Genomic DNA, 27,247 nt, shown 5'->3' with positions numbered 1-27,247 from the left:
TATATATATATATATATATATATATATATATATATATATATATATATATATATATATATATATATATATTATGATAAATTTCAACAGTAAACTGTTTCTATTGGACCAAACTTTATTTTTTCTTTTGGGTTTTTTTTTTACTCCACTTCCCTAAAATAGTGACTCATCGGCTCGTCTGTCATTATTGCTACATGTTCCGCTGCCGATCGTTTTGCAGTCACCGCTTCCACCGCCTTTGTCCAGGGAAGTATTCCACTGATATGTATTCTCCTACGTAGAAGTTCCTGTTTTCCAACAATAGCTTCATCTTCTATGCTTTCTCCCAAAATACCACCTACCTGACTATTCGATTGGACCTACACAAAGCGACCGCCTTTCTCTCCATCTACCTCTACCATCAACTGGTGCTTTCCCGTTTCCTTTGTCTTCACCGTGTTATTAGGTTGGATCCATCGTCAATCGGAATCTATTAGACACCGAACGCAGCGCCATCGATTCGATTTTACAGTTGCAAACTCAAGAGGAAATTGAAACACGATGTTCACCAACGTAATCGTTGCGTCTAACATCGAATGTACCCACCTAATGAATGCTTTCCACCAATCTTCCACCGTCACCACCAATCGATCCCTTTACAAGCCAGGGTAACATGAAAGACTCTTACAATTTCTCCTGTGTTGTTGTGTGTTAACGAGAACGAAAAAAGGGGAACGCAGCCGTCGTCGGAGACTCTGGGATGAAGATGAACAGTTCGACGACGTTGCCAAAAACCGATGCTTCGTCGCACGGAATCTTTTACATGAAGGCGAATCCAAAAGAGGAAAAACCTCCTTAATCAGAGATGGCTATGGCGGCTGCCTTCTGTATACTGCTGCATCTCTCCACGATTGATGTCTGGTGGTATGATTGCTCCGGTGAAGATGTTTTGGGTTTTAGAGATGTTCAATGGTCAACTATTTTATACACGGCAGCTGCCAGAGGACAGATTGAGGTGAGAGTCTCTTTCTTCTGTATCTTCAACTTCAGCTTCATTTTCATCTTTTGGTAATAATTTCAACCGATTTATGTGAATATTGGTCGATTTAGGTTATATGTTATGCTTAATTAGGCTCTGTTTCTATAAAGAACAGGTAAGAGGAGTATCAATCCTGGATATATTGTTCTGAGTGATCCACTTTTGTTGAACTATTTTAATTTTGTTGTTGGGCTAGGTTGATTACAGCAAGAAGAGGCTTGCTAACGTGCTAGAATAAGGATGCATTTCTCTATAAAGCACTCACAACTTACGCATCGACATTATTCTATTGACTTTCGTAGGAAAGACTATTGTCCAATGTGTTCAGGTATTCATTTATATGCAATATAGAGTAAATGCGAATAATAGATTTGTGATTTTGGTAGATTGTGATGGATTTTATCCCTCAGGAATTTGAGAGAAATGTTCAGGTTATACATTACACAATATATGATGTCAATATGTAAGGATGATGGATTGAGATTGCTCTCTTCTTTACGGAAAAGTGACAGCATATTATATCTCTCTCATCGAGGTCAAATGACAGAGGATGAATTCATATTGCACTTCTTTCAGTTCAATGGTAATTTCATAACGTATATTTTTTATGTTTACATTTCTTTTTGAAGGAATTGGAATATACATAAATCAAAATCACACATTTTTTTGGCAGAAATGGGATATAATTTAATTCGATTCCATTCCTGTCCTATTTCATATAAGTAAATGATTAATAGGAAAATTACTCTTTACCTACTTCGGTTGGGGTATGGGACTTTTGTTGCTTCTCCAATTACAGGCCAATCTTCACCCATTCCCATCTCGTGTACACATCATTCCAGGTTAAATGACATGCCTTCACCATTTCCTCAAAGTCGGATGAAAGAGGGTGCAATGGGAGTGAATTCTATTTTGATATACAGGAATTCATGCATTTCACCAACAATAATCGTCATTCTGATGTACAAAAACCCCATTTCAATATCATGGTGAGATTGAGGTACTCTTGAATATGACAATAAACAGTTTTATTTTAGCAAGAAACACATATTAAGCAAACTCTCAAGATGGAGCAGAAAGACTTTCTTGCCCTTCCTTCTGGCAATTCATATGATGTTATGTGTTGTATATTTCAATTATATATATATATATATATATATATATATATATATATATATATATATATATATATATTCCAATTTTTGTATGTTGCAGGCACCAGATTTTCCATTTTGTATCAACATTGCAGCAATATGTTCAGTCTCAGTTATCACATGTATCCTGGTGTAGATTTCTACATTCTCTTAAGCATAAGGTTCTGAATAATCATCATCACATTTAATATTTATATTTATTTACTCCATGTATTCATTTTCCAGTAATTATTCTTTGTTTTTTTCCATTAGGTTAAGGATTTAACAGATCTTGACATTGTCCATATGGATAATCTCAATGATTCACAACGCATGTAAGTTATAAGTTTACCATTGTTTTCACTTTTCACATAACACACAGATATAAAATTAATTTAAATCTTTTTTAAACTGATTGCAGATGTTTTTTATCGGATGATATGAAACAAATAGCTGAGATTATTCAAATCATTTTGCAATGTGCATTGGACTTCAGATCTTTTGTTGTGCCAAACAAATCAGCTGTCAACATTGCTCAGGTCATTTTTTACTGTCTTCATTTATTAATTATTTTCTATTTTTGTATTATTAGTGATTAAATAGGTGGGTGGGCTGATCTTGGTATTGATGCTGGGAAATATGCACATGAACTTATGTCAAATTCAGTAAGTACAATGCAAGATGAACCTAAAGGGTTTGTTGATCCTGCTAAGGTTTTGGAGAAAACTTACACAATCACTAAAGCTAAAGGATTCTCAACTGCTTGCATTATTAAACTCTCAAATCAGGTGGTAATAATTGAATTTCCAATAATTAATTAATCAACTATGATTAAAATTGTTCTTAGGTTATTATGATTGTTGTTTTGTAGGGTCTTGAGGCTATCAACTTGGCTTGAAAATCTAACATTTTCACTTCTTCTTAAAGTACATAGCTATTAAACTTACTATTTATAGTATCTTTCATTTTATTTGATTTTAAAGGATTTGACTTTGATGATACAGATGGTGAACATGGTATGGTGGGTGGAATTATAACAACTAGGATGGATTATGAATTACCATGGCATGAAAAAAAGCTGAAACCTAAAAAGCCAAGGATAAGGGCGATGGACGCACATACAGAAAAAGAGAGGCTTGCCATTTCGGATGTTGGCTGAACATGAAAGAGCCTTCTACCATTAAACCAATTTTTTTACATCTCCATGATTTTAGTTTTTATTTATATATTCATCTCTTTTGGTGATTGGTGCAACTATGCTACATATTTAACCATTAGTCACACTCCAACAAACTTCTTTCAAAGAAAAACGACCCTTATATGTATATGTGATCAGGGTTGGTCTACAAATGAATTTAAATTAAATGCAAAAAAATTATATTTTATGCACTTAAATTGCAACACAAAGGGGTCACTATATTATAGCATACTACAACATATTTGTGTATTTGTAAATGGGCGAAACGTAGACAATAACAACATACTTTACTGTAGCTACCAATTAGAACAACGTACTATATTTCCACACAAAAACGACACCCTCCGATCCCCGCAACGCGGGGGTCACCTATCTAGTTTGTGATTATAATTGTTTTGAGCTTTTTTTTTTTGTCTTATCATATTGTGTGTTATTAATTAAAGTGTTTGTTGTTATTATATTTATTCATGATTAACATAATCCAATCAAATAAAATTCTAAATATTATTTAAAAGTTTATTTTTATGTACGTTTCAATCATTAATGAGTTTAACATAAAAATATTTTTTTAATCTAAATAAAACATCGTTAAAATAAAAAAACCTAGAAGTTATAACTTTTTTCATTTATTAGTGAATGAATTCATATGAATCATATGGTATATGAAAAAAAAATGAATTTTTAAATTAAAAAAATGATAATTTTTTTAAATATTTTATTAATAAAAAATATATTTTTTTTGGAAACTGTAGTAATCCCTAAATTTAAGGAAAGTGGTTTCTAATTTTATATAATTAATGTAAAATATACAATTACTAATAATCCTTGGTATATTGATTGGTCTATAACTATTCTTCCGTTCTCAATATTTTAGATGTTCTCATTTTATCCTCTCTCTCTCTCTCTCTCTCTCTCTATATATATATATATATATATATATATATATATATATATATATATATATATATAGGTTTAGGTTATTGTATTCTAACTATCTATTGTGTGGATGCAAGATTTATTGTGGGCCAATTATTTTAGTTATTTTAATAAAGTGATTAATAAATATTGTCGAATTAAATTTAATTGAAATATACCATCTAATTAATTGCAATGGTATTTTAGTCAATTAAGATAGATTTAATAAAAGAAAATTGCATATTTTTAAGGGATTATAAAGTCTATTAATTTTAAAAATCTGATTTTACGAATGATAATTCTTTTAATTCGGACATCCTCACAAAATATGTTTATGAGTATACTAAAAAACAACAATATTCTTGAACCATAAAATAATAAATGTTCTGACAAAATATATATTTTGATTGAAAGAACTTTTTGAATTGTATAAAAGCTTATTCTTAAACATAATTATTTGGGTTCAATAATCACTTATAAATAGGAGATATATTGGATAAATAATTTAAACGAAAATCATAGTAATCAAAGTAAAAAAGTAGTGGGTATAAAGAACGTCAAAATCTGACTTCTTATGAAGAAGTTATAATTTTTTGAAGTTTCACATTCAATACAATACAACAATATGTGTCACAAAATACAAAATGAAAATCGGTTACTTGTTAGCCAAAAAAATGTAAACGAGAGTTGATTTTCTCATAAATACGAATTCGACGATATAAAGAACGTCAAGACGGAGCTCGTACGGAGAAGTGATGGATTTCACAAAGTCAATTATAATGTAACCTTCATAGACTGTAAATTAAAAATAGAATGTGAACTAGCTATTGAGATCTAAATGAAAGTTGCAGTATTCGTCGATACGAAATCGAGGATATAAAGAGCGTCGAAAATGGAGCTCATACGCGAAAGATATGATTTTTTTGAAGATTTCAAATTTTACCTGATAAATAAGGCGTGGCGCCACCGATGTGCGCCATGTGGCATAAGATATACACCCCTCTTCCACCGACTTGTCGATGTTGCCTAGGTAAATCATGACTCATGACACCATCTGGGACGAGACAACACGCCGCTCCGCAGCACACTTTTAAACAATAGTGCGACATGCCCCCTTCGACAAGTATAAATAGGACCAAATTTTATTCATTTTCTCACAAAATTCAGCCTTTCTCTCTGGAAACTTTCCTGCATCTTGAGGCACGACCTTTCTGAGTTTTTGAGCACTTTAGCGAGGTGTTAAGATATCAAAGAGCCTGGCGAAAAAAGGTAATCGACGTCGAAATTTTGCCCATGAAGTTTGTGATAAACCACGTTTATTCTATGAATACCATGAGTTTGGGCTTCAAAATCTGGTTTAAAACACACAAAATTTGAGGAGAAAAATGATAGTTATTTAAACTAATGAATGACCATCCAAATTACATTAGGAACATTTAAATAAGAATCAAAATTTAAAAGAGACCACTAAAGTACCATACGCCAAATACAAACCTGAAAACAAGAGAAAAAAACGTTTATTGCTTCATTTAAAATGGGTAAGTCCCTGTTGGGTACGTATTATGACATGATCCTTATATCAAGCTTCGATTTGGTTGGTCGTAGGCCTAAAACAGGACCCCATAGCCAAAGTTCTGTTCATTTTCGTGAAACTCCTTTAGCCACTCGGTCATGAGCCTTTAGGAACACAAGAGCCCGACCCTCCATGCTAGGGTCCACATCATTTTTGTATAAATGAATTTGGGTTTGTATATGAAAGTTAACCAATAATTAACCTTATAATGTAACAAAAAGAAAGGCGAGTTAAGGGTTTGTGGGTTTTTAGGATTACAAGCCAGACTCCACATATATATGATGGCCATTTAACATAACAATACAAACTAGAATACACACAAAACGCGAGAACCTTGAATGGAAATTTAAACAGAAAAAACCTACAAAAAGCACCATTATTAATTGAATAATGGATTGGGGGAGCGAGGGAGGGAGGGAGTGGTTACAAAGAGCTTTCTTGATCTTTAATGTCAACAAGGAGAAGGTTTAGTTGATTGTTTAAGGTTTTGGGTTTAGCAAGGAACGGAACTTCAGTAGAGTTATAAGTGTAGATTTGGTCGAGACGAGGAGTGTAAAAGTATGGGTGTTGGTTGTCCCAAAAATTAAACGAGACCTAATAAAAATTTTAGGAATCGATTTATTATATGCAAAATAAAAAGTACAAAATTCATTATAATATTCACAAGAAATATATCAACCGTGTCTACCAATTCAAGCTTACCAAAAGCGATAAACTGTTCGGCCACCAAAAAGAATGACTAATTTTTCGTCACTGTCCAAAATGGATCCTAAATGAGGATGCACATTCAGAATCGACCACCGACTCCAACAGAAGACCAAAAACATCCGAGTCGGATGTAGGTTATGTCCTCGGCCTTAATGAAGACTTCCACGACACCGATGGGGAGGATCCACCGGAAGTCCACATTTGTCAACCACCAGGAAGGGACAAAGCAAAACAAGCGACATCATCAGCCGAAAAACAAGTACCAAAGAGGTATTTTCGGAAAAAGCAGACAACCATCTCTTTTTCTTGAAAAAAGTATGAAAAACACTGATAACTCTTAACCAAAAAATAGAACTTAACAATCTAATTTTTTAAACATACAACCCCAACTAGGTATTGTGTCGGGGAATTTAGCAATAATTTTAAAAGTTCAATGCAAGGCCGTCGAAAATAAGGCGATTATTTTTGTGTTTTGAGTTATTTGTATTTTTTATTAGTAATGAATGTTTAAAAATCTAAGTTTTAATTTTTATGTATTTTTAATTTGTAATGTAGTTTTAAATTTTTAATGTAATTTTTTTAATAATAAAATGTTTATTTATGTTTAAAAATTATGTTTTTTTTGTTTTAATTTATGTTAAAAAGAAATATAAAAGATAAAAAATATAAATGAAATGGCTAGATTAGTATGACGTGACTTTTCTAGTAAGGTTGACTAAATCCTTAGAGCATCTCCTATGGTTAACCTACCATATCACTTAATATTTTTGCCACATTATTAATCTAATACTTTTGACCTCTAATTAAATGGGCTTTTTAATGGTTAAGTTTTTTCCATAGCTTTTTTTTTTTTATAAATTTAACTTTAATCCTTATCTATCTAAAATGTTCATACAACCTCCTCTTTTAATTAATAATCTTTAAACATATTATAATTGAATAGGAAATATTTTAAATTAAGGTTATCACTAAAAATTAGTATATAAACATTTAAGAAATGAAAAATTATGATAGAAATAATTAAATATTTAAATAAATGAAAAACATTTAAAACTACAATATAATTAAGGGGATAAAAATAAAATATGTTAAAAATAGAGGAGTTAGATGCTTAAAGCTTTATACTATATTGACCACTCAATATATATTGAGTGGTCAATATAAATACATAAAAATCAATCAACTCTCAATGGTGTTAAATGAAAATAAGTGATGAATCAATAAAAAAAAAACTTTAAAATAAGTCCCAATTCATTTGGTGTTGGCTAAAAAGACACCCCAAATTTTCATTTAGACCATATTTGATTTTTAATGTTTTTTTATTGATTGAATTTGCACTATTTTTTGAAAAAGTAAATTATAAATCATTCCTAATAAATAAATTTTTTTTTGAACATGACATGTTCTCCTTCAACTTAACAAATGTTAATTTGTGTTAATTTTGATTTAATTCTTTTCACATGTTATTTTATGGATTTTTCTTATTTTATCAAATTTCATATAATATTTTAATGCAATGATTACAATAAATATAGCAATAAATGAATATTAATTTCATTAATGACTTACCTTTTAATATCAAAAATTTTAAATTAAAGTTAGTTTTTATTTATTTAAATTTAAAAGATAAAAAATATTTCAATTTTAATAATTTATTATTTTTTTTATTTTCTTATAAATTTAAAGTTATCATTAGATCTCATATATAATTTTTTTTTAAAATTAACCTATGTAAATAAAAATAAAATATAAAGCACGTTTATTTTATCGGTGATGATAACAAATTATTTTGGTAAATCGGTAATCGGAAAACCAATTAAACCCTAGCCTTTCTTTTCCATTTTGTCCCTCGGGATTTCAAAGGTTTGCTACGACAGTCGTCACCATCGCTGTGCCCTCGTCTCCGTCGCTGTCACTCCAGTCATAGGCCCAACCACGCACCGGCTCACAAGCCCATAACTGATTTGCACTGATTGTCTCCCTCTCTCGACGTTTGGAGAAGCTAGGGTTTGGATTGCACTTTCTGCTCAAGAACCGAAAATCTGAGGTAAACAAAGATTCGACCTTCCACTTTGCATCTATTCCACAATATTTATTGGTTTTATTTCTTCAAATCGTATTTTAATCCATAAATTTGTGTAGAATTTCAACGTTTTGAATCAAGGAAGTATTAGAATTCATATCTTCCATCTCAACTTTCTACAATTATATTTTGATTCTATCATTTATTAATATCATTAGTTTATTAGGAAGCTTACGAAGCTGTGTTAGATCATGACAGGAGGACATTCTGTGTCCACATGAATCTGTTAAAAGTAGCAATTGCTAGGTATCTTTATCAAGTGCTCTACTATCGTCCTTTTATTTGCATACGTCTGGCTGTTATCAGTTAGTATAGTTCTTTTTTCATAGGGGTTAGTAGCCATCATTTCTCTGTTGTTGTCTGGTTGAATTCTGAAACTCACTGTTGTATATGTTATAGGGCATACAGGAATGCATATGCCAAGTTTGATGCTTTTGCAACATAAATTTTACATGTACATTTGATCCAATTCGAATCGATGGTTTCTTGCTATAGAAAGTTTTGCTTGAATGATTCGTGAAACACTTTCGTGTCTTGGAATTATCAATTATATACTTTTTTCTCTGTTAAAGAAGTGGCTTTATATCACCATAGCTTAATGACTATTCTACCTATATATTAGCTATAACTAATCTCTATTTCTGTTTCTGTTTATCATCTTCAAGTATCATCATGGCTGGCAATGCTGAACCAATTAATGAGCAAGAAGTTGCTGCAAAATATGGAAACATAAGAAGTGAAATGAATCAGATTTACTCAAAAATCACAGAACTAGAGATGGAAGTAAGTGAGCACTCATTGGTGATCAATGCCATTCAGCCACTGGATCCCACCAGACGTTGCTACAGAATGATTGGAGGTGTGCTTGTTGAGAGAACAATCAAGGAAGTCTTGCCAGCTGTCCAACAAAACAAGGAAGGAATTGAAGTGGTGATTTCTAGACTTAATGAAGCTTTGGAGAGGAAGAAGAAGGAGCTCACTGATTTTGAAACTAAGTACAAGATTAGGATCAGGAAAAATGATGGGGAATCCATGGATGATAATAGCAAGAAAGAAGGGTCTGCCCAGGGTGTTCTTGTGGGTCCTGCAAATGCGTGATGAATTTGGTATGCTTTTTTTGTTCGTGTTATCGTGCGTTTTCATAGACTGTTATAAACATGATTTGATCTTGAGATTTGTAAGAGTAAGATAATTAGTAGTTATGGTTTTTTGCTACTTGTTTTTTAATTTGAATGCATTACCTCTGAAATAGTAAAGATTTTGTGGCCTATGATTTTCTGTTATGATTATTTTGCGATCCAATGTGTTGAAATGCTCACAAGTGATGTAGAAAAGAAGTAAAACAAACACAAGAGGGGTGTTTGGTTTGCATAATGTTTTTGTAAGGAATGTAATAAGTCTAATGAATTGGAATCCAAAGGTAATGGAATTCTTTGTTGTCTTATGTTTGGTTTGCAAAGCTGCACAAAGAAATTGAATACACCAAACCGCTATCTATTGATTTTTTTTATTTTAAAAAAGGGTAAATTACACAGATGGACCCTATGGTTTAAGGTAATCTGCGTGTTTGGTCCCTAACAATTCTTTTTTTTTTTTTTTTTTTTTTTTTTTAAATTCGGACCGTCTCTAATTTATATTTTTGTTGCACGTTTGATCCCTGTCTGTTCTAAAAAGGCTGATTTACCCTTAATAATTTATTCACTTATTTATTATTTATTTATTTTTACCTTTTTTATTAATAATATATTACAAAAATGAATTTTTATTTTTTTAAAAAGAATCCCTAAAACCCTAAGCAACGTTAGGCAATCTCCCCTAACCCCTTCTTCTTCACCTATCGTCTTCCACCATCACCATTCCATCTGCATTATCGGTCACTACACTTGCATCACTGTTTACCTGTATCGTTGCCGGCCACCGAGCCAGAACAAGGAAATCGCACCATTGTAACCTGCACCATTCTCGCCCCCTTCCATCAATTACAATCTTGTCATTGTCGGCTCATAAGCCGCCATACTCCCTCCGCCTGTGTTCCGATAAAACTATACAAGAGCTCCGGCGACTACAACAACGTCACATAGGGTTGGTGAGCTCCATCTCTTTCCCCTCTTCACTTGTGGGAGTAATTTGTCTTTCTATTCCGCCTCTCTCTATCACATTTGAAACCAAACGACGCCTGAAACACTTACCATGAACCTCTGATGAGCCCTGAAAATCTTAACACGTTTAAGACCTATGAATATACACCGCCTTTTTATCCTGAACCCCATCCCCATTGGAATCTACTCCCGAAGGAGGAGGTTGGTGTTTTTTTTGATTTTGTGCAATTTGAAATCCATTTTTTCATTAGATTGTGCACAAAATTAAGAATCGGCCAAGCAAGTTAGGGTTTTAATTGGTTTACATCATCCATGGGGTTGTGATTTATAGGAACCATCTCAGATTGTGTAAAAATGATTTTAGTTTCACCAAATTTTCAGTTTTTGTTTTTTCTGGGTTTAAGTAAAGATTGGGTTGTGATTAGCTGAATTGTCTGAAATTGTTCATTGATTTCTAGCTTCCTTATTTTTCCTAGTTTCCTTGTTCATGAACTCTTGGTAAGATGAAGATCGATGTGTTCATAGGTGGGGCAGAGAGGTGCTCTTGCCAAATTAGAGAAAGGATCGATGAGTAGATTTATGGTGGTCAAAATTTTGGATTTTCATGTTGCTACGGAAGAAGGGGGGGTGGGTTGGATCGGAAGAGGAGGTGATTTAATTATGATTTCCACTAATAAGAAATAATTATTAAATGAATTTAAAATATAAAAAAGTAGCAGCACGGGCAAAATAATTTTTTTAAAACTGATAGAGACGTAATAAAAACAAACAATAAGACTATCCGAGTTAAAAATACGAGGAGGGAACAACAACAAAGATTACCCCAAACCCCACGGGAAATGTACACTTTAAAAAATGCCAGAATTTTCTTCTAGTAAAAATCTCTTATTTATTAAGTCATGCTTTGTGAACTCCTTGAATGAAAACCATTTAATTTCAAATTTGGAAACAATAATGCTGTCAAGATTATGTACACAGTCACAGATTAGTCGAGCAAAAAGATTGAAGATATCAAAATGGATAAAAAAAAAAGAGATAGGTAAAAGTAAAACTAATACATGCAAATTTCAATGTATTATACTAAACTAATTGACACAAGAGGACGTGGAGCAATCAGATAGGTGTAGAACACAGTATATCCATGGACCTTGTTACACTGGATAACAGCTTCTTCCCCCCTTGGGCCTTATCGTCTTCGTTTAGCCAAAAAAATCTTGAACCCCACGGCCGACGAACACCCGATCGGAAAGCTCCGCCAAAACGGCATTAACAGTAAGCAAAACGACGCTGGAACCAGCAATAACGCCGAGCACGACCCCCGTCGTTCCGAGGACCTTATTGAACGCCGGCCACTCGATCCGGCCTATCTCATCCACTACTCCGGCCCATACACTCTCATCCTTCTTAATCTCTCTATCCATCATCGCCTTTTTGATCTCCGTACCCAGTTCAGATAATTCTTCATCGGAGGGGGGCTTTTGGGTGGATTCGGATTCTGCGGTGGTGGGCTGCTGTTGTTGTTCTTCTGCGGCGTTGACGATGACGGCGAAGCGGTGGTTCTTCTTCCCATTTGCGGCGGTGAGAATGGCGGTGTTGGGGAAATTGGTGATTGGATTTAGGGTGGATTTGATTGTCGTTGAGATGATTCGATAATTGGTGGATGTTCTTGCCGATGACGCAGGAAGAGATGGGGATGAAGTGAACTGTGAGAGAGAAAGTGCCATTTCTACAGCGTATGGTACACACCGGAAATTTGTGGGTAGATGATTTTGTAAACGATATACATATTTACGAAAATGGTCCTCGTAAAATCACAATGTTTCATTATAACTTGTAAGTACATGTTTAAATTCTTGTTAATAAAATGAACAAAATATCGAAATTGGTTATTATAAATTTATAATCCATCATCCTGTATGTTTACAGGAACTATTAAACAAATACAACTTATCATATTGGAATACGATAATTATCGACAAAATCATTATATTAATGTTGTGTTTACTCAAAGTCTGTAAAAGAAAAACCGATTAATTATGTTTTTCTAAAGGTTTACATTAATAAAATATCTATAATAAGTCGTGTTTTTCTAAAATTAATGTGTTTAATATATGGGTTATCGTGTTTAATATAAGGGTTTTTTTTTTTGGCATATTTATTGAAATTGTGGGAGATTTTAAATAATCAAAAAGTTTATTTATTTATTTTTTTATAAAAAGAACCATATATTAAAAAACAACTAGAAACTAGAAACTAAAACACCAATTACACATAGTCTAAAAGCTTATGCAGTCGCGCAATCTTAATTTCTAGAGCTTTTACTATTTATTTTAACATACCATAAAAAATGAAACTGCTTTATCACAAAAGCAAAATCGCCAAAGATACCAAATCATCAATTGAGTGAAAGACACCAAATCCCCAAAGATACCAAATCACAGTATATTGCATCAATAACAAGCTTCTTTTTTGTAAAGCAAGGAAGATCATCAATCGAGTTAAACATAGCTCTAGTGGAATCATACCATGTGGGCCAAAAAGAGAGACACATAAACATCGAATCCTACGTCCTAGACGCAACTTCACATTTGAAGAACACAAGTTGCTTCACTTCCAAAGCACAAACAGGGCAAAGAATAGACGGAATATCAATACCACGTTTGTCTAAGTTATCCCTAGTAGGGAGTCGGTCCAAAAGAACATGTCACACTAAAATATTCATCTTCCTCGAAACAAAACGATTCCACCTAATATGACAGCCTGTCATCACGCAAATGAAGAATATGATTATCAACTCATCTTTCTCATATCCGGCTACCAAGAACTCCGCAAAATATCCTATATCCCACCACCATTTGTCTTCATTGTCCGAAAATGCGATACTTTGAAGAGCTATTAACATCTTGTTTAATTGCATGGTTTCTTCTAAATTCTCTTATATGCATACGCCACTGCCACGGCTCCACCCCTCATCAGTCCTTCTCTAGAACACATTATAATCATGATTTGTATCTAACTAAAAAATACAAGGAAAAGAAATCGAACAAATTTGGTCACCACCATCCATCAGTCCAAATTTTGATCAATCGTCCATTTCCTAGTCTTTTCTTCAGAGCCGTAGGAGGTATAATACTTTTTCCTCCAACCTAGAAACAAAGGCAAGAATACGTGCCCAAGACCTGCCCCATTAATATAGGGTTTTTGAATATGTATAGAGATTATGAGAGGGGTTTGAAAAGGCACAAAATTAATATATTTGTATATTTGTTTTTTCGGTAACTAATATATAATAGCAGGGGCGGAGACAATGAGGGGCTGCCGGGTGCTCTGCCCCCTCCAATCTCTTCTATAACTTCAACTAATAGGATATATATATATATATATATATATATATATATATATATATATATATATATATATATATATATATATATATATATATATATAGTCCATGCAGTAATCTTTTAGCCGACATTGGTTGTTAGAGAACCTCCTAATCATTTTCAAAAATCCAATTATTATTATATAGACAAAATAATAAGTCCATTACAATTATGAAAAGAACTAAGGCCTAGTTGACTAAATTCTCACTGCATCAACTCCCATTTATTTTAATTTGCCTACATATAACCCCATTTATTTTTATTAGTGTTCGGAAATAGCTCTTGTAATTACTAATTAGTTGATATATTCGTTGGGTCTTTTTATTGTATTTTTCATCAATGAGGTTTCAATTAAAAAATTATTTCTCGCCTATATATTACCCCACTTATATTATTTTCCTATATATTACCCCATTCATTTTATTAGTGTTTATAAATAGCTCTTGTAACTGCCAATTAATTGATATATTAGTTGGGTCTTGTAGCGGGCTAATTAATCTTTAATCTGAAAAAATAAGATGTCATATTTAAGAGAGGTACATTAGATTCTTTGATTCATGATCCCTAAGAAAAGTCTTTAATTTTAAGCTATTGATGTTCTTATTTAGACAATTTTTTCTTTATCAGTTTCTTATCCAGTTTTACAAAGCGTATTATATTATTCAGTTATAAAAAGTAATTTAATATTCTTATTATGATGTAAGCCCCCTTCAATCTAGAATCCTGGCTCCGCCCCTGTATAATAGATTGTGTTTTTTCAACATTTTCTCTTGTTTAAAGAAGTATAATGGATAATCAAATACGGTCAACATGCTACATCAACATGCCACGTCAGTAAACAATCAATCGGTTTGACCGGAAACAAATTGAAAAACACGATATCAAATTTAAAGTCAAATTAAAATTTTGGTGTAAACTTAATGACTTTTATGTTATTTTCCCTTTCTAAAACTAAAAAATATAGATTAAATCTAGGATCATAAGATTTTAAAACACCTTTATAATCAAAATTGCATTTTAAGAAAATAACAAAAGTATAATTGAAGTATTATTGGTATAAAATATTATTTAAATAAAAGTAATTTATAATTATAACACCTTCTATTTCTTTCCTTCATGTAACCAATCTATGATAATTAGATGAATGTCTGGACTTGAATTACAATTATGAATTTTACCCAAACAACATTTCAAGACTTATGACTCGATCTACACATTAACATACAAAAGTCATACCGTGTACAACACAAGATGTCTTGTCTTGCTAAACCTAAGCCTAAGCCTAAAAACTTTTAAAACGTTACACCACCACTTATTTCAATTATACAAATACAAATTTCATCCATGTGCTGCATTATTAGGAGGATGCTGTTGTTGCATATCATATGCTAATGCACCTTGAGGCTGATGAGGTACAACTCCATGCCCATACTGAGGATCAACCATGTGATGTTGCTGCATCTCATATGGACCATTCGGCAAAGCTCCAGACCCGTATTGTGGATCCACTCCACCCTGAACCTCAAACATGTAAAAATGGTAAATTTCTCTTCCTTTTTTTTTTCTTCCTGAAATATGTATATAATCCATATTTGATAAAATTTGCAAACAAACAATTGCATACCTGATGCATGGTGTATGCATTCCCAACATAACCCATATCATGATTCACAAATCCTGCACCATATCCTGTTCATGTTTCAAAATTAACAAAATGTATAATACAAAATTTAAAATAATAATAATAACAATAATAACCATGGGTAGTAGTAGCAGTTGCAGCTGCAGCCCTTGCTCTTTTATCTGCAAGTTCTTTATGTAACTTGTCAATTTCATGGGCCATAGACATCAAGCTTTTCTCCATTGCTTGGCTTTGTTCAAGGTTACTTGCATACACTTTTTTTTCATACTCAACTGCTGCCCTGTTTGCATAAACAGGGTCAAAACTCAAATGCCAACACTTTTTTAATCTTTTATTAGTTCCATAAATAATTAATATGTTGAATAGCAATAAATTCAAAATCTTTTGATCTTTGTTTGATTGAATAGCGTTTAATTAGCAATAAAGTTATAACCCATTTTCACATAATGATGACATCGCAAAAACAAAAAAGCATCGCAGGTCTTGGATGAGATGAAATTTGACAAAAAGAATGTGCCACAGTTTTTTATTAAAAAAAAAATTATATAAATATTTTTTGTTGGCAACAACAGTAAGTGACATAAAAACATGTTAACTTGTACCATATGTCATGATAATTCAAATCAGATGGTTACCAATTCCTATAAAGGGTAGTTTTTTAAAAGTACAATTCCTTAATTAGAAATAATGTGGAAGTACAATGCTACAATAAGAAAGAAATAGAAAGTAAAATGCTATTTCTGGCATTTAGCTTTTTACTGAGGCTTAGAGACCCAAATTCTATATCACTTCTTATAATTCCCAAAATATGCAAGCATAGCATTAGCATCAATCAACACTTAATAATAGTCAATAAACCACATTTTATGATCGTTTTCACACCCCCACCCCCTTCTTCTCCTCCCAAGGAATCAAGATTAGCAATTCAAATGTTTCTTCCAATTTTTTAGAGGATTGAAACACCCAACATATGATCAGATTGATTGAAGTCAGCAAGGAGGTTTTGCTTTTAGATATGCCATTCAAGGACAAGCTAAAATTATCAATGAATTAAATTGAAGAGTAAAAGTCATGCTAATACTGAATGGGCCTAAAATCAGTTGACTATTTTTGATTGGAAATTTGGAATGAAGTTTAGGGGAAATTTATACGAAGTATCAACATTACAATGGGGAAAGTTCCTACAGCAACAATTAACAGATGATAAGGAAGATTATTACCTTCCTCTTGATAGTTCTTTGTGCATGGCTTCTATCTCCGCTTTGATCATCGGAACTTGATGTCCTTTGCACCTTTCTTTCGCAAGGTCACCGTGAACCTTATCTAACTTTTCATTAAGTTCTTTCCTCTCTGAACTCAATTTCTGTACATCTCCTCTGACCTGAATAAGCTCGGCACCTAATTCATCGGTCATTCTAGCTTCCGCCTCCATTTTGACGGCCTTCTCGTAGACCTCGCGCACTTCGGCGTCTCTTTCGGCCTTGACATTGCCGGCAACGGAGGAGAGACGGCGAAGGTCCTGCAAAGCGATAGAGAGTTCCTGCTTTAGGGCGACGTGAGTGGCGGCGAGGCGTTGGTTGTCGAGGAGGAGTGATTGGATTTCGCGGTGGTGGACGGCGATGTGGTCTTCGACCTGGTGGTGGCGCGGAGGAGATTCAATTGGCGCACGGCGAGAGTGAGAATCTTGTCTGAATTTTAATGCATCTGGTGGGATGTAATTCCTACCGGCCATTTGTGGATTGTTTTATGGTGGTTGCCGCAGTGCCGCCGTGTGAAGCCCCTCTCTTTTCCTTCTAGGCTCTGTCAATTATTAACGTTGCTGGTGTCGAAGAACAACTACCGATCCTTTTAATAATTTTTTTTAGTAATTTTAAGGGGTGTTTGAAAAGAAAAATAAAAATTATTACTTATCGCAATTTTTTCAGAAAATTTTTAATATTTTAATCGGTTCTAAATTTTATTTGTAAACTATTTTTTATCTAGTTATCTCTAGAAAAGTTTCATTACCAAGTTCATAAAAAATATGTATTTTTTTTATTTCAATTCTTTTACCTTTCATTAAAAATTTAGAAGTCTAAATTTCTTGTTTGAAATTATAAATATGAATAAATGTCATTAAGCTCCATAAAACTAATGATTAAAGTCCTTTATAACCAATTATTTGCCACAAAACAATGATATTAGCATTATTTTGAACTCATTATCGTCTATATAATTCATTTCTCATATAAATTTATGTTATAAGTATTATAAAATATTCAAGTTATATGTTGAACATCTTAGTAGTTAGTACGATCTACCTAAAAGTAGGTTAAATGAAAACCAACTGATATGTTCATATAAAAATAACTGATTGATGATAAACTAATCAATACAATAATATGTTAAGTGAGATTGTACGGATTATAAAGAAAAAATATGTGTTTTATCCTTAAATCTTAAGCATATATAAACAATTCATCAATGGATAAAACTCATATTTTTCTTTGTAATCCATATATTTGGTTTTCATTTAATCTACTTTTTAGGTAGATTGTACTAAGGTGTTTAAGACATAATTTGAATATATTATATTACTTGTAACAAAATTTTAAATGAGAAATGGATTATATAGACGATGATGAGTTCAAAATGATGTTAAGGTCATTGTTTTATGGCAAATAATTGGCTATAGAAGTCTTTGATCCTTAGTTTTATGAAGCTTAATGAGTTTATTCCTATTTTATAATTTCAACCATTTTTTTAGAATTTTAATAAAAGGGTAAAAGAGTTGATATAAAAAAAAAGTAGGACTTTTCATAAAGTTGGCCAAATAATGAGATTTTTTTTGGAGATTTCTCTTACTTATTAGCTTACTGACTTATAAATTAATAGGTTAAAGAGATTTAACTTATGAAAAAAAGACTTATTAGCGGTTTGTCATCGCTATAAACTATTTTTATCCAAATAGTTTTTTTAGCTTATTGCGGTGTGGAACAGTTAATAAATTGTTTTGCCAAACACCCCCTTAGTTTATCTTGATTTATGTTTGGCATTAGACAACATAATTAAAAATATCATCTTTATTTTATTTCTAAAAAATAATTTAATTGTTCTGAATACGATATTTCACAGTATAATGTTTGTTCCGGAGTTCAGGAGATTTGATGTTAAGGTAGTCCAAAATCTGAAATGCCATAAATTAAATTTGTTCTAGACTGTGTTCGAACTAATGTGACATGATATAAAGTTGGTAAGTTAACATACAACTATTCCAAACTAGTCCAAAACAACATATTTGAGACTTATTTAATGTTGATTTCATTTTCATTAACAACATTACCCCCTCTCACTAAATCCTAGTAACCCAAACTCTAGATTTGTTTAGATTCATCATCTATTCGTTAATATGGTAATGTATAATGTTCTTATATTGTAATTTTGTTATTGATGATTTTTTTTGAGTTTTGTCTATACGAGCCCAAAACAAAACATCCATGACCCTATTCTGGAATAGTTTGTCATATTCCAAAATGAAAATGTGTTCCAGGTTGTGTGTGCTCGGAATTTATTGTTTTATAGAGTTTCATACTCGAAATTAACCTATATTTATGGCATTTTTGTGTTAAAATATGTTAGGAATACTTAAAGAATGAATTAAAAAAAAGTCGTCGATTATCAAGAAGGTATTCAAAGAAGTCGCCATGTCAAAGGTTGTTTTTTATTATTCCATGTACATTCATATTTGGTTTAGGGTGCCTAATACGCCTACCAACGATGCATATTTAGCAGTTCAAGCATCTACTGCAAAAGACATATGATACTCGATAATTTGGCCACAAGTAACCAAACACATGTAGACCAAGTATATCTAAATAAAGTTATGGTTTAGGTTTTAGTTTTAGAAAATGTTAGGATATGTGTTGTATTTCATTATGGTTTAGGGTTTAGGGTTTATGTTATATATTCTAATGTAAGTGGTTATATGTATATGCAAATATTTCCTTATTTATTTTTATTGGTACATGTTTTCTAAAACGATTAATATGTGTAGTTTATGTTGCATATTATACTATATTTGGTTATATGTTATTTTAATGCATTTTGTTATCTCATTCTGGAATGATCATTAAAAATGTAGTGTTGGAAGTTTAGGCTAGATTTACCATAATCACAAAACATTAGTTATCTCACTCCGGAATAATCAAATATGTATTTCAGAATCTAGAATGACGTGTTCCATTACAAATTGTTCAAGTTGGGTTAATGTTAGAATCTAACAAATCCAAAATTTGGTTTTTATTAAAATAATTTTGAATAATTTGTAAACATTCAGTGCAAAATAAACAAGTTAAATTTCATTTTAAATAAGTTAAAGTTATACATTCATTGTTCCAAAAGACAGGTAGAGTCAAAGTATTCTCAAAACATCAGAGTAATTTATAAACATTCAGTGCAGAATAAAACTCTAGGGGATGCAATGCGATCAAACCGGACCCTTCCTTTTGGAAACGGAAATATCTAAAACCATAAACATAAATTATAAGCACAAAGCTTAGTAAGTCTCCAAAGTACCACATACAATACATATCATTGACCCTAGCCTTGGGGTTTATTCCAACCCAACATACAATCATGGGCCCAGTCCTGGTGTAGCATCCGAATATTAAATATTTCCATTTTAGCCCTTAACCTTTTTGAGTTTGCACATTTTTCCCCATTTAGTGAATTTCACATTTCAACTCGTACTTGGGCGTACATGTGGGTATGCGCACTTATGTGATCTGATCGCGGAAGTCCTGCTAATACGCAGGCGTACGTGAGGTACGTTGGACATACTAGCTAAGCCTTAAAACCCTCATTTTAAGGGTTTGCTTCCGCATTTAAACCACCTTATGCCTCCCTTGGACATTCCTTATCAACCACTTTCCCTCATAAACCTTAATCTCGAGTTTAAGCCTTGTTTGTGAGAGTTTGGAGCTTATTAGTGACTTTTGATGCTCATTGGTTGAAGAAGAAGACCGTTGGAGAAGGAGGTGTTGCTTGCAAGCTTATAGATCCAGAAACTATTCTTCCTTGTGCATCTTTTGAAGGTAGAAAGTCTATACATTGATGTGTTTCCTTTTTTATCTCCACAGTTGGGTATTATGAGTTTTTTGTCCCAAAGTTTGGACCTTTATGAGTTTGGGACGCTACAGAGCATATTAGTTGTCCTTTAATGAATGTTAGGTCTTGTAGATTCATAAAAATGGTTGCTTAATAGTCCTAATCTATCCATGCAAGAGTTTGGTGGTGATAAGTGTGGATTAAGTTGAAGTTATAAGGTTTAAGCCCTTTTCAGCCATGCAAATGTTTAAAGTTTTAGACTTTATGGGTTAAGACGTTCTAAGAAGGTCAGATCTGTATTTGGATGCATGTCTTAATGATACCTTTTTGGATTGGTTTTTGGATGCATATCTAGAGAAAGAAGATAACCTAAACTGTTGAGTGTTTTCATCATGAAGTAGTAACATGATGCACCTCTATGTTAACCGTTTTCGCCCCTCTGGTTTAGTTCTAGTACCACAAATCAGTACTGATACCGGTACCACAAGGCTTCTAATACAGTTCAATGCTTGATATCAACTTTTGACCAAATTTGGTATTTGATAATCTCATGTCATACCGGTTCCATCCGGTGCTCATCCATACTAGTCATTAAACGAATATGAGAGATAGTTGAGATAGATAGTGAACCGGACCATCCTTCGTCTTGTTGAACTCACACATCAGTGGAATCATGATATTGTCGGTACCGACCCTCTTTATCGTCATTTAATGCAAGAGTTCATACACCTTTAAATCAAATGTGAGTGAAAATAGATTTGTTTTTTGTGCACAAACCGCACATTATTTTCCCTTGGAGAATATGTGGACAATGCTAACGAAAATACTTTAATTTTTTATGCATTTTGTTTCTTTCATAAAGTTTAATCAACAAACTAAGTTATTATATTTCGTAGAAACCATATTTTAATTTCCATCTTTTATCAGTAACATAGTCAAACGAAAATAAAGTGTATCTACTAATTTGTAATTTTCGGATGAGAATAAATAGAATATGAATTTAGAAAATCTTATATTTACTGAACACCTCAAAATCATATTGGCCCATTAGCTCAGCTGGTTAGAGCGTCGTGCTAATAACGCGAAGGTCGCAGGTTCGAAACCTGCATGGGCCATCTTTTTCTTTGTTTCCAGTTTTGAAATATAATATAATAATATAAATAAACCATTCGGAAACATCCGCCAAATTCATCGTAAAATGTGTGACAGTGAAGTCGTCTCCCAGCAAATTTCTCTCTTTCGCTCCCTGATACAAACCAGAAGGTAATTTCCATCAATTTCCCTCTACAAACCCTTGAAATTGCTCGGAATAACACTTTTTTTAATTACATAATCACACGATTTCGGATCAAAATCCATTGAGTTGGTCAGATTTGACGACGGAACTCTACGGATTCTGGAGTCGGTTTTGATCAGCAGAGACGTGAAGTTGATGCTAGATGTTCGGCGGAGCCTGAGAGACTTCATGAGACATGAATCTCTATGTGTTCTTAGCGAATTTAAGGAGAAATCTGTTGATCACAATCTTCTGATCATAGAATTTTTCGTTCACGCTTTCGCATTTATCGGCGATCTAGAGGCAGGTCCTTTAAACATCATGTCCTTTCATTGATTTCATATGTTTTTCGTAGATTTTCTCAAGTTCATTTGTGTGCATTGGTACAAATTGGTAGATAGGGTTTTGCAAGGGAGGTATTAGTATATTGTAATGATGTATGCCTGTTTGTATGTAACTATGTGATCACATTGGATTTTCACAAGATATGACTAATTATTAATTTGATGGAAATCGCATGTTTGATATTCGTTGATGATCTTAAATTGTTGGTGGATCAGATTGGCATTTAATGTGTGGTACTAAGCTTTGACGAGATGAAGAGAAAAAAAAGTGATCTGGAAGTTAGGAACAATGAGTAAACTGATCACTAGGTTGAAGCATCGTATGTTAGGCATCATGATACTTCATTGGCATTATTAAACAGGTTATACTTATACAGATCATGTTCAAAGAAAACATAACTGAATTGCTTTATTCGTGACTTCTCTGGCGTTTGGTTTGTCATATAGTTAGTCTATAAAGATCAAGATAGGAACTACTACATGATCAATTTGTATGTTAAATGAGATTAAGTCTAGATCAATTTGATATTTCATTGGCATTCATACTGCACTTGCATTCTATACATTGAATATATACACATGGCAGCTTTTGATTTTGTTATGTATTTCTGCTTAATATATGTGTCAACTTGATTATTTACAGAGTTGCTTGTCTCTGAGATATGAGGCACTGATTCTACGAGAACTGAAGTCTGCTACAGATCATCAGCTACATGTTTCATATGGTGAATGGCTCACTTTTGCTGAGCATGCCTTTGAGAACCGGTTTTATGCCATTTCTAGAAAGGTGTCAAGTTCTTCCATTTACTGATTTTGCTGAGCATAGCTTAAGACAAAATGGAACTTCTAAAACATAGATAAATGGAACCTGTCAATAGTGAAATCTTTCTTTTCATACATACCCTGTTCCTGTTTGGAACAGATGACAATTTAAATTTTATTTCATTCCGTAGGCATGTGAGAAAGCACTTGCTTGCTTTCAAACAAATGATGTGCTTAAACCAAAAGAGACAGATGCATTATCTGACATTGAAGCAATTAGAAAAGTCAAGAGATTGAAGGACCTTGCTCTGATCAGAGTTGCTTCACAATCTGGTATGCCTTATTTTCCCCTTATTACACTTAGTTGTATCATTGTTGAAATTTTTACTGGGGAGATTATATTTGATGCTAATTTCTGATCAATATAATCTGTTCTGTGAGAAATCAGTTCAGGCACAAGGAGTAAAGTACTTGAAAAGGAAAACAGCTGAATGTGACAACATTTCCATGCCTGTAATCAAAGAAAAGCGACATTCAGCCAGCATTCTGTTCAGGAATGGAATTAAGAAGCATAACACACGAAAACTGCAACAACTTCGAAGACTATAGCCGATTATCATCAGACTGCATGACATGACACTAAGGTCCATGTGCTTGCCCTTTTACCTTGTTAATATAGCATATATAATATACGGCATTATGAGCGATGACCCTTTCTTCTATTGCTGTCATTCTCTCTATAAACGTATGATTGTATATCAAAACGATTAAATAAATAACATACTGGATGTCATAGCATAATAAAACATTGCATTGTCCTTTTCTTATTGCTATTGGTTAATGATAAGATATTAAGATGTCTGGGATTAAGTGGGCCTAAGTATCTTTGGCCCAACTTTAACATAAATTGCCTGAGCAGGTACTTATTATGGACCATGTTCATCCAAGAAAAACCATCATAAAATCTGGTATTTTGGCTCAGATAATAAAATTAATTTTCTCAGTTATTTATACATTAATTTGTTGGATTTTGTTTCTTTAGAGCAAGTTACAGCTTTTAATTTCTGTAGATATTTTAACTTGACATTTAGCAAAATATTGAGGTTTAACTATATTGTTTTGAATAATATTTGTAAGTGTTAAGAGTGTTTGGTTAGGAGTGATGATTAAAAGGTTGGATGTGATGTCAACATTTGTTATTGTTGATTAATTAATGATCATCTTTCACCCTCACAATTTTCTTGAAAATTAATTGTGAATGTAATTTGGTGACATTTAAACCGCAAATGATTAAGAAATCAGATGGTTTTTCTAAATTGCCAAAAATAAGAATGCAACAAAAATCAGAGTCGTCATAGTTGACTGCAATCATCATTAAATTTGACCCAGACTTTTCTGTAGAAGACTTCAAGACTAAGGACAATACTTATGAGGAACAACAACACCAATGACCATTATCCGGCCTCCACTGTCAACTCCCACTCTTATTCAAACAGTTTTACACTACTTGGAAGCAATGACCGAAGTCTTTGAAAAATTCAAACATCGGTATTAAAAGTTTTCGGTATGACCTTGGGAGAGAATTAAGAATAGCGATTTCCACTACTTTACCAACACTTCGGTTTTACCTTTGCATTTTCGAATGTGTGTGTTATTCCAAACTCTCTGCTAAATGACCTCACAAGCTCATAACATTCTTCACTCGATGTCCCCACTATAATTTCATGTTTTCTGCTATTAGGATCTTGCGACAGGAAAAGTCATTCTATCACGTGAACCTGCTTCACTCGTAACATCCACTTTGTTTGTGAAAAAATCACCACTCGAGTAGTCCATGTCCCATCCTCTCATACCAATATGCAGAATAAACAAATCTTTTCGGGTCATCAACTTTAGGTTCACAATAGTGAGTAATATGTAATTAATGACTACAATAAAAAAGTTTAAAAGAGTTAGTATGCAGCAACATAATAATAGTATGGTCCATTGGCCATGGAATCACATGCCTATTGCTTCTGCCACTTCTGTCGACTATTATTACAGTATTATTATTATTATTATTTACTTCCCTTCAGAAATGGTTTAGACGACACTTTGCAGTTTTGGAACTTTTTGAATAGAAGCCTGGGCTCTTCTGCATTGGAAATTCCAACCTCCTTCTGTTCCGGCAATTAGAATTCAGGGCAGTCTTAATGCTGAAGATTTATTTTTAGCAATTATTTTTGTTCTTTTTTTCCCCCAAAACATTTTTTTAATATGATTCTATCACTATCAGTAAGTGACATTATTAAACGAATTTACAACTAACAGAATTAAATTTGCAGATTTAACCTGTATATATACAATAAAATACAATTTTTTTTTTATTAACATAGTTGATGGTATATAACTATATATTATTAGATATAGTTAAGATTTATGTTGATCTTAGAAGTTAGTTATTATAATTTCGATGGGAAGGTGGGCGAGTATGTCTTGTGCTCATGCTGGTCACTTTCACATACCCCACAACCACAAATTGTCAAAGATTGCCTTCTTGTCTCCATTTGTGTTGCTGAATATAAAACTAGAAAACCCACACACATCCCAACAACCGAATCTTCCAAATCATCAAATTTGCATTCAATGTTTGCATTGGAGCTCTCACGTTTTATATTTCTTCAAGACGGGAAAGATGTCTGTTTTTCTTCATTTTTTACTACATCAATTTAATAAACACACACACACACACTCTGACTGAGGTTCCTTCATCTTATATAAAATAATATTCAAACAAAAAAGTTTACAAGGTTCTCATCCTGTCCCCACTGCACTATCCCTCCTTCCTAGACCCTACCCTTCATCTTCTTCTTCTTCTCTGTGTCATACATGTTTGTGACCTAATAAGTTAGAACAACACATTACCTTCACCTTTATATGCAATCAAAAATCAAATGACGGTCATTGACCACTATTTGAAATCGTGGCTCTCGTAGTGTTATAATATGTTTTATATATTATGTAAAATTTATATATTAGAGCATTAATACTATATATAATTAATATCATAATTGTCATATAAAAACATAACATAAAGCATGTACTCCCTCCTCCCAAAATTATTGTCCACAGACAAAAAAACACACATATTAAGGAAACATTAATTACCACTACCTTTAAACAATAAAATGATAGTTTTGTCCTTATTTTACATTTAATGTTCTATTAAATGCTTAGTTGGTTAGGGATATTTTGGTAAAAATGTTATTTATTTTTAGAAGTAGACTATTATTTTAGGACAAACTAAAAATGAAAGATGAACTATAATTTTGGGACTGAGGAAATATAATATTCTATAATGATAATATGGAGTTAGAAAGTGTCAAAGTGTTGTATGAAAGGAACTCAAGGAAGTCAGACTCGTCATGGTATAGCTTGTTTTTGCAATTTCGGTCGCAAATATATTTTTTTTGTCTAAATTTGAGGTTTATGTAATACTTTATCGGTTCATATTTGAAGTAAAATGACTATTTTTGGTCTCCGAGTATAGCTAATTTTTGCAATTTCATTCCAAAAAATAGTCATAGTCATTTTACTTGGAATCATGGATAAAAATGTTACAAACACTTTTTAAATACGGACCAAAATTGTAAAAAAAAAAAAAAAAGGGTTTTGGAACCAAAATTAAAAAAATAAGCTAAGCCCAGGGACCAAAAATGTAATTTACTCTAAAGTCAATAACTTATGCAGACTACTTTGTTTAGTGCGGTAGTAGTAGGCCGGTTTTAAGCTATTGGCATAAGAAAAGAAAACTAGAAATTAGGAAGCAAATGGTATTTTGTCGTTATTGTTTTTTATATTTTCGATAAAAAAAAACATAGACACTTGCATAGTTGCATGGGTGATAGGACAAATTCTATGGAATTAATTTAAAATCCAAAAGTTTACATTATCCGAAGCCAAAGACAACTAGGGAAAGAGAGCTGTTTTTCTTGGAATGAAAGATTAGAAGCTTGGAATCATGTGGAAGTCATTAAATGCAGTCTCTCTAG

At 32.6% G+C, this 27,247-nt stretch overlaps 5 protein-coding genes and 1 non-coding gene across 7 annotated transcripts; 4 read left to right on the top strand and 2 right to left on the bottom strand.

Annotated features, from left to right (window-relative positions):
- The first annotated feature begins 201 nt into the window (after window positions 1–201).
- On the top strand, window positions 202–3,476 carry LOC145077211 (uncharacterized). The gene is made up of 10 exons (XM_079022970.1): window positions 202–991; window positions 1,212–1,343; window positions 1,426–1,598; window positions 1,858–2,004; window positions 2,231–2,330; window positions 2,422–2,483; window positions 2,570–2,687; window positions 2,815–2,936; window positions 3,020–3,074; window positions 3,153–3,476. The coding sequence occupies exons 4-8, from the start codon at window positions 1,868–1,870 to the stop codon at window positions 2,815–2,817; spliced, it is 420 nt and encodes a 139-aa protein (XP_078879096.1). The 5' UTR covers window positions 202–991; window positions 1,212–1,343; window positions 1,426–1,598; window positions 1,858–1,867; the 3' UTR covers window positions 2,818–2,936; window positions 3,020–3,074; window positions 3,153–3,476.
- A 4,917-nt stretch (window positions 3,477–8,393) lies between these two features.
- Window positions 8,394–9,895, top strand: PDF2 (prefoldin 2). The gene is made up of 2 exons (XM_079021394.1): window positions 8,394–8,589; window positions 9,291–9,895. The coding sequence occupies exon 2, from the start codon at window positions 9,298–9,300 to the stop codon at window positions 9,721–9,723; it is 426 nt and encodes a 141-aa protein (XP_078877520.1). The 5' UTR covers window positions 8,394–8,589; window positions 9,291–9,297; the 3' UTR covers window positions 9,724–9,895.
- A 1,814-nt stretch (window positions 9,896–11,709) lies between these two features.
- SECE1 (secE/sec61-gamma protein transport protein) lies at window positions 11,710–12,484 on the bottom strand. The gene has a single exon (XM_079021561.1). It carries the CDS (start codon window positions 12,446–12,448, stop codon window positions 11,924–11,926), a length of 525 nt encoding a protein of 174 aa, XP_078877687.1. The 5' UTR covers window positions 12,449–12,484; the 3' UTR covers window positions 11,710–11,923.
- A 2,687-nt stretch (window positions 12,485–15,171) lies between these two features.
- LOC145075189 (protein FLC EXPRESSOR-like) lies at window positions 15,172–17,589 on the bottom strand. Of its 2 annotated transcripts, none has more exons than XM_079021491.1 (4): window positions 16,970–17,589; window positions 15,866–16,029; window positions 15,732–15,784; window positions 15,172–15,622 (listed from the first exon to the last, which is right to left on the bottom strand). In XM_079021491.1, exons 1-4 carry the CDS (start codon window positions 17,479–17,481, stop codon window positions 15,446–15,448), a joined length of 906 nt encoding a protein of 301 aa, XP_078877617.1. In that variant the 5' UTR covers window positions 17,482–17,589; the 3' UTR covers window positions 15,172–15,445. The 2 variants fall into 2 exon arrangements, with proteins under 2 accessions (XP_078877617.1, XP_078877616.1); XM_079021490.1 differs by having other exon boundaries at window positions 15,732–15,796; window positions 16,970–17,588.
- Window positions 17,590–21,875: 4,286 nt separating this feature from the next.
- Window positions 21,876–21,949, top strand: TRNAI-AAU (transfer RNA isoleucine (anticodon AAU)). The gene has a single exon. It is a non-coding gene; the product is annotated as a tRNA-Ile (tRNA).
- A 77-nt stretch (window positions 21,950–22,026) lies between these two features.
- On the top strand, window positions 22,027–24,229 carry LOC145073802 (protein DOUBLE-STRAND BREAK FORMATION). Its single transcript, XM_079020299.1, has 5 exons — window positions 22,027–22,097; window positions 22,206–22,413; window positions 23,098–23,241; window positions 23,408–23,549; window positions 23,665–24,229. The coding sequence occupies exons 1-5, from the start codon at window positions 22,033–22,035 to the stop codon at window positions 23,823–23,825; spliced, it is 720 nt and encodes a 239-aa protein (XP_078876425.1). The 5' UTR covers window positions 22,027–22,032; the 3' UTR covers window positions 23,826–24,229.
- Window positions 24,230–27,247: the final 3,018 nt, after the last annotated feature.

Source organism: Lactuca serriola, chromosome 9 (assembly GCF_051521515.1).
Source record: "Lactuca serriola cultivar US96UC23 chromosome 9, Lser_US96UC23_V15, whole genome shotgun sequence".
In the NCBI taxonomy this organism is placed as follows: Eukaryota; Viridiplantae; Streptophyta; class Magnoliopsida; order Asterales; family Asteraceae; genus Lactuca; species Lactuca serriola.
This window is presented reverse-complemented; position numbering and strand designations above follow the sequence as displayed.

Bases quoted from the DNA above. Each gene is read 5' to 3' on its own strand.
- PDF2 (XM_079021394.1), top strand. From the start codon at position 9,298: ATGGCTGGCAATGCTGAACCAATTAATGAGCAAGAAGTTGCTGCAAAA.
- LOC145077211 (XM_079022970.1), top strand. From the start codon at position 1,868: ATGCCTTCACCATTTCCTCAAAGTCGGATGAAAGAGGGTGCAATGGGA. The intron at 2,005-2,230 runs GTGAGATTGAGG...TGTATGTTGCAG, and splicing joins AACCCCATTTCAATATCATG to GCACCAGATTTTCCATTTTG. The intron at 2,331-2,421 runs GTTCTGAATAAT...TTTTTCCATTAG, and splicing joins TACATTCTCTTAAGCATAAG to GTTAAGGATTTAACAGATCT.
- LOC145073802 (XM_079020299.1), top strand. From the start codon at position 22,033: ATGTGTGACAGTGAAGTCGTCTCCCAGCAAATTTCTCTCTTTCGCTCC. The intron at 22,414-23,097 runs GCAGGTCCTTTA...GATTATTTACAG, and splicing joins CATTTATCGGCGATCTAGAG to AGTTGCTTGTCTCTGAGATA. The intron at 23,550-23,664 runs GTATGCCTTATT...GTGAGAAATCAG, and splicing joins CAGAGTTGCTTCACAATCTG to TTCAGGCACAAGGAGTAAAG.
- LOC145075189 (XM_079021490.1), bottom strand. From the start codon at position 17,481: ATGGCCGGTAGGAATTACATCCCACCAGATGCATTAAAATTCAGACAA. The intron at 16,030-16,969 runs GTAATAATCTTC...TTATGCAAACAG, and splicing joins AAAGAACTATCAAGAGGAAG to GGCAGCAGTTGAGTATGAAA. The intron at 15,623-15,731 runs GTATGCAATTGT...TTTGAGGTTCAG, and splicing joins ATGCATACACCATGCATCAG to GGTGGAGTGGATCCACAATA.
- SECE1 (XM_079021561.1), bottom strand. From the start codon at position 12,448: ATGGCACTTTCTCTCTCACAGTTCACTTCATCCCCATCTCTTCCTGCG.